Here is a 6,692-nt window from a genome sequence, read left to right as displayed (position 1 = left end):
TTTTTTTTTTTTTTTTTTTTTTGGTGTTAGAGATTGAATTTGGGTCCTTATGCCTGCAGGCGGAACCACTGAGCTAAATCCCCAGCCCTCTCTTTCTTTTTTTTGTCCTATTAACACCTTTTATTCAGTTTTTAACCACATTAGTGAGAATCAAGTTTATCCAAATTTCCCATGACAGTTTTTCAACATCAGATGGCAGTCATGACTCTTAAAGAAACAATTTAGATTTTTCTTCCCTCCAAAATGCTTATCAAATCCTGTATTTCTCACAGTCTTTTGAAACACATAGAAAATAAGTAAGAAATATTTCATTGAATGAAATATACCAAATGTGAGTAATAAATAAGATATATTCCTGTGGGGAAATGGATGCTTAAAAAAAAAATCCAATGCCAGGTGTGGTAGAGGCTGAGGCAGGAGGGTTGCTGTCACTTTGAGGCCAGCCCAGGCCCTGTGGCTGATAACTTGAGGGCCCCTCCCCTGGCCCTGCACTTGGACGGACTTCGCCCCGGAACTGCACCCTTGCTGAGGACCCACAAGGGCTCAGAAAACCTAAACCGGGCCACTGCTTAGGCTCCGCTCGGCCAGTTTTGAAAGAAGCCCTGAAGTTCTGATTTGCCCACCTCGGAGGAAGGTGATGAGGGAGAGGATGGCCTGCGTCCTCCGGGGTCTCGCGGACTGGCCCGGGTCCCCTCGGCGGAGAAGTATTTCTTTATCCGTTGCTCCCCACCTGATCCCTGAGGCTTCTGTGGTGGAATCTGCCGCAGGCTGAGCCTCCCAGAGGAAGCTTCTCGCTGGGCACAGATGCCCCAGAAAATGTCCTCAAGGCTCCCCGCGATGTCTGAGCTCTGTGCGTAGGGCTGGAGAACCCTTGGGAGCGGGCATCCTCAGAACAGTTTCTTTTTTTTTTTCTTTTGGTAGCGGGGATCGAACTCGGGACCTTGTGGTTGCAAGGCAGGCAGTGAAACCACTGAGCTAAATCCCCGGCCCATCAGAGTAGTTTTTTTCTAAAACAAGCTCAGGCTCATCTTCTCGGATGCCACATGCAGGTTCTTGGCTCTGTTCTGGCCCAGGATCGGGCTCCGGTTCCACAGCGGGGCTCCTCTAAGTGTTTTCCAGGTCGCTTTTGACAGTGTGACCATAGAAAGTTCCAGAACCACCGGATACCTCAGGCGTCTTCCGTCTTTACTTCAGGTCCCTCTATTTCCTCAGATTCCTCCCCTGAAGATACCGCTATAAACAGAATTTATTTGCAGCAGAGCCCTCGAGAGCAGAGACAAACATCCACACAAACCCCCGAAAAGCCCGGCTGGAGCGCGGCCTCCCTGCCCGGGCCCTGACGCGTCACGCAGGAGGCAGGGGCATCGGGGCACGGATCTCGGTGTGGCAGTTGGTGAGGTTGGCGGCGTCGCTCCCCTGAGACTTCCTTTCCTCCCCAGACCGCCGCTGCAGGGTTTCCGCTTGAATCCAGTCCGCCCCGCACACAGGAAAGAACGTGGGCCTGATCGAGCAGTGGGTAATAATCACTGTCTCCGCGCGGCCCGGGGTGGGCAAGGCCAGGCCCAGGGCAGCAGGCGCTCGCTCCCTCCCTGCATTCTGCTCTCCCGATTCCCCGATCCCCCATCACGGGCAGGAACGTTGTGTGTGTCTCGCCGAGGCTGCTTATTTTGGTCAACAGGTGACACTGGGACCCACACACCCTCCTGCTGGGACAAAGCTGTGCTTTTTTATGACCAAATAGTACTCCGCGGTGTAGAGAGCGCTCCCACCTGCTATGGCTGTGTCTGGTGCGCACCAGAGCCTCGCTGGGATGAGGCGGGCTCTTTCAGGGTGGCTCAGTCTCCTGTGTGATTGGTTTGGAGTGCAACTTGAGGCCCGAGGTCACTGAGAGTGCAAGTCCTACCTGCTCTAAGTAGTCTGAGTAAGATAAAGGGACAGAAACACCTGCTAAGGTCCTTTGTTGCTTTTGCTGCCATAAGCTGCTGCCCCACACCCTCACAGCATCTACCTATTTATTCACTCACTGTTTGTGGTTCGGGGTTTGAACTCAGAGCCGTCTGCACTGAGCTGCATCCCTAAGCCCTTTATGCTTTTGGAGATAGATCTAAGTTGCCCAACTTGGCTTGAACTTGGGAGCCTCCTGTCTCAGCCTCCCGAGGGCTGAGACCAGTATGCTGACTGCCAGTGCCATTGTCTGTGCTGAGAGCAGAGCAGGGGTTGCCACTTGGCTTTAGTCTGGGGGTGAGTGGCTCCGAATGACAAAAGAGAAGTTGGGGTAGGTAGGTGGGGGAGGGACGCGAGGGCCAGCACTGCTCTGGCCACAGTCACCAGCGCTGCCTGCAGAGAGCCCTGTCACAGAATGGCAGCGTTTCCCTTCCCTCTGCTGGGGCCAAGCTGCACTCCGGAAACAGAAGAAAGTGACTTAAAAACAAAGAGCCCAAGCTTTGAGGATCTGGCTCCCGAAAATGTTTGCTGGTGACAAGCTGTCAGCGCACAGAGCCTTCAGTCAGCTGCAACAGGGACAGAACTGGGCAGCCCAGCCAGGGGGAGCAGCAGGGGCTGCAGGCATGGGCGGGAGTGGCCTCCTTTTCTGCAGGGACGAGGGGGACACCAGGAACCCTTCCCTGGGGCAGCCTTGCACCTTCCTGGCCAGGACGGGTTGAAGGACAACTTTGGGTTAGGTGACCACTTCCCACCCATACCAGCCCAACTCCAGTGACCGCCAGGCCCTGACCTTGGCCTGCCCTGGGGGATGTGCAACTGCCCCGCTGGTCCTTGGAGCCCATCATGTTCCGGTCAGTGGTCATGGAGGAAGCCGCTACCCAGCCTGCTGCTCTGCTCAGACACTGGGGTTCTCCGGCAGCTCTGTGCCCCGACACCCTGTCACCACTGGGGCCTGTCTTTTGAGCCAGCCTTGGCTTCTTTCTGGGGAGTCGCTGGGAGACAGACCAACATCCCTGACTCTTTGAGACAGGGTCTCCCTAGTAGCCCAGGCTAGCCTGAACTTGAAGAGATCCTCCTGCCTCAGCCTTCTGGGTGCTGGGACCTAAACAGGTGTGCACCATACTGGCCAGCATCCTTATTTTTGCCCTGTCCAGGCGCTGGGGGTAGACAAGGCTGACCAGCACTGCTGAGGATGCTGAGGACAGTGCAGGGAAACAGATCAAATGACTAAGGACACAATGTCGCCCTGCTGTGTGCCTCGAAACAACCTGGCCACAGGATAGGACATCTGCGAGCAGGTAGCCTAGAAGTGTCGTGGGGGGCGAGACCTGAGAGCACGGGGACAGGTGACAGGCCATCTGGGCAGCGTCTGAGCATGTGTCCTGGGCGGAGAGGCCTGGCAGCAAGGGGACCGAGGGCGGGGCTGTCAGAGCAGGCTGGGGAGGGGTCGGCCTGGGCCTCCTTCCTCTGCAGCTGGCGTTCCGGACCAAAAACAATGCGGAGAATCTCCGGCCGGCCTGCAGCATGGACACCTCTATTTATAAGAGGGGGGTTGAACAATGTAGCAACTGCTGCTCCAGGGGACGCAGAGGAAGCACACAGACAGCTGCTCCCAGGCCGGCCGGAGCCCCACCTGGGCGTCCGGTGCTCTCTGGTCACAAAGTGGTCACAAAGCAAACAATGCCCAAGGCTGCGGGATCAGGCGGAGTGGACCAGCCGGGTCTCTGCCGTGGCCCAGGTCCAAGGCTGGCGCCTGTGTGGGTGGCTCCGCACTGTCCCCAGCATACCTAGGCCCCGATGTCTTGGGGCAGAGGAATCTCTGGGCCCCAGGGTGAAGAACAGGGCCTAACAGGAAGAGGAGGGCAGAGTGGGCGGCGGCCAGCCGCTGGTTCCCTTGGGCGAGTGGGCAAGTTCCCCAGGCCTGGCCTCGGTGCTCACGCGAAAACTGAGCGACAGTGCCACCCAGGTACACGGCAGGCACGGAGGAAACTGTAACTCGAAACCCAGCGCAGAAGGGTCTGGGTGAAAGCAGGGGACCCCCAGAGCTGGCTGCGCACCAGAGGCCCCACACCACCCCTGATCCTGGCCGCCCTTTCCCAAGTGTACTGGAGCAGGGAGCCTTTCTGCTCGGTGAGGCCTGAGGGAAGACGCAGCCCCTGCTCCTGCTCTGTGCTCGAGTGTGTGTCGGGCTGAGACGCTAGGCGCAGGCACGGTGCTAGGCAGGGGGCTTCATGAGGCTTCCAGGCCTGTCTGGGGCAGGTGCCCCGAGGGCTCACATTTAAACTGAGATTTCCAGCAAAGCCTCCCGCCCTTCAGTCGCTCCTGGGGGACACAGCTGTGGCCCACAAGAAGAGTTGGGTCTCTGCCAGGGTTGCCCCTGCCGCGAGCTGGGCGCCGACCTCCAGCCACGAGGTGTCAGGCCCGGTGTTGCAGCAGAGAGCAGGTCCACAGGACCCTGCGATGACACGTTTGGGCAGGCCTGGGCGGCTCAGGGCCTCCGCCTGCTGGGGACCTGACCCAGACTTCCCCTGGGGGCGCCGCAAAGGTAAAGCTGGGCACCACCAGTCAGTGCCACCTCAACCCGCGTCAAGGGGACTCGCGTGGCCTTCTGGGTGCCACCTGTCCCCGAGAAAGCCACCTGTGGCCTTTCCTTCTGCACGGCCATCAAGAGCATCAAGAATTGGACGTGTGACTTATTTTTTGGTACCTGGGATCAAACTCGGGTCCCTGCGCTTGTGTGGCAGGCGGCGGAAGCACTGGGTTACCTCCCCGGGCCCAGAGGTGGGGCATTTCCACCTGGAAATGACAGGACCCAGTCGGCGCCCTCCTGCCCCTTTCCCTCCCCCCGACCCCGGCTGCATGAGGCGGGAGCACAGTGAACCGCTGCCGCCCGCAGCTGTGCACCAGGCCAGGAGTGGTCCCAGTCGGGCCTTGGTGCCGCCCAGCCTGACATCCTGGCAGCGCGGGCTCGGACCAGGGTGCTGAACTGACCCCTGCCACCGACCACCGGCTGAGCCCAGGAAAGGAATGCGGAGGGGCTGCGTTGCCAGCGCGCATATTCTTCGGGCCGCCTCTGACCAGGCTGTCAGCAAGCAGCAGTGTTATCTGCAGAGTGGCCGACACGCAGTCTCCAGAGCTGTCCCGGCACCTCGGTGGGGACCAACCGGGGGAGAATGTGTCACGGGATGAGGCTGGGCCGGCTGCTATTTATAAAAGGTGTCTGCGGGGTTGACAGGAGGGAGGAGGGCTGGACAGGTGCCGTGCGCTCAGCACCTGGGGGCTTCCCCTGCCCACCTAGGACCGCGGTGAGCCGAACCTTTTGAGGGGGGGTCCCTTCGTGCAAGACAGCGGTGAGCCAGGGCGACAGACTTCACTTCTGAAGGCCCCTAAGAGACACACACTGGCCTCTGAGTCCCCAGCTCTCGGAAAGTGAAGCAGGGCGCATGTGATGATGCCTCCCGCAGGCACAAGGGGCGAACTCCAGGTTCTGGCACTGCTGACAGTGGCTCGGGAAGGGTCCCCGGAGCCCAGCGGCGGTGCTGAGCCCCCTTGCCCAGCGTGCAGCCCAGCATCCTGCTGACAACACCCTTGGATGGAGGTGGGGATCTGGATGCCACAAGGAGCTCCCCGTGATGGTGCCAGTGGGTCCTGGCACTGGAAGCCGCCTGGTGCCCCAGCCTCTGGGCCACGGAACCACCCTGGGACAAACCGAGGCCACACATCCAGCTAGTCAGGCCTCCCGCTTGCGGCCCAGGCCGAAGGTGGCCACACCCCGGGCTGGATGACAGCAAACCCACACCACTGCTCTCCAGTCGGCGACTTCCAGGCTCTCCAGGCCTGAGGGTAACACACGCGGGCCTGAGACACAGAGCTTTAATAGAACTGCAACCAGGCTCTCACGGCCGTGTGGGTGGCTGCGTCACGCACCGTCCTGCCAGCGGAGTCTGCACAATGGGGTCCCCCACGCTGGTCAGAGCAGGCGGGTCAGGTGCGGTCCCCAAGGTCACCTTCACACAGCGGCTGTGGAGCTGACACTGCACCGTCACCTCTGCCAGGCGGTGGGCACTGCTCAGGAGCTGCACTGACCCTCCGCGATGCTGTCCAGGCCCTGCCCGGGCACAGCGGCTCTCGGAGGCCAGGTCACAGTCCCCATGGGCCTCCCGGGCCGCCAGAACAGGAGCGGGAGCCTCTCCACGGCCCGAACACACCGCAGAGCTCGGGCCTGAAGCAGACCCCGCAGTCCGACAGCGGGGAACAGCTCGGGGCTCGGGGCGGGGCAGAGCGCGTGGCCAGGCTTCTGTTTTGGTCTCCGCTGTTTCCTCTCTCGGGCGCATTCAATGGCAAAGGAACTGAAGGGACTGGGACGCCAGCTCAGCTTCTCCAGCCGCCGAAGCCCTGGACAGACCTGTGGAAGCCAGAGCCGGGTCAGCTCCTGGACCCGGCCAGGGGAGTCACGGGGGGAGACGAGGCACCCTCTGTGCTGCCTGTTAGGGGCTCCCACTCCACACCCCGCGGTGCCCCCAAGCCTGACACATGCTGAAGCTTCCAGGACAAACTTGTGTGTCAGGGAGCACGGGAGCCGCACGCCCGAGCCCAGCGAGAGCGGTCGGGCCTTCCCAGCCGCGTCCGGCGCTGTCAGGGTCGGGCTCAACGGCAGACGAGACCACGCTACTCACGAGTTAGAGGCGCCAAAGCTGAATGCTGCAAGACACAGGGGGAAGGTGCGCTGCAGCACGGGCGCGGGCGGA

General features: G+C 60.5%; 1 protein-coding gene across 3 annotated transcripts in view; it reads right to left on the bottom strand.

Moving 5' to 3' along the window:
- Window positions 1-5,801: 5,801 nt before the first annotated feature.
- Nup214 (nucleoporin 214) overlaps window positions 5,802-6,692 on the bottom strand; it is a 73,578-nt gene continuing 72,687 nt past the window's right edge. For 2 of the 3 annotated variants that reach the window (XM_010627377.2, XM_033759056.1), the window contains 2 exons: window positions 6,621-6,645; window positions 5,802-6,349 (listed from right to left, as the gene is read on the bottom strand). In XM_010627377.2, coding sequence (XP_010625679.1) covers window positions 6,316-6,349; window positions 6,621-6,645 — 59 coding nt within the window. In that variant the 3' untranslated portion in view covers window positions 5,802-6,315. Of the gene's footprint in view, window positions 6,350-6,500; window positions 6,646-6,692 lie in introns of all 3 variants that reach the window. The other variant, XR_002025469.1, reaches the window with a different exon arrangement.

Source organism: Fukomys damarensis, unplaced genomic scaffold, assembly GCF_012274545.1.
Source record: "Fukomys damarensis isolate Sample0158 unplaced genomic scaffold, DMR_v1.0_HiC HiC_scaffold_36, whole genome shotgun sequence".
NCBI lineage: Eukaryota > Metazoa > Chordata > Mammalia > Rodentia > Bathyergidae > Fukomys > Fukomys damarensis.
The sequence above is the reverse complement of the archived record's forward strand: the minus strand, read 5'-3'. Positions and strand labels throughout refer to the sequence as shown.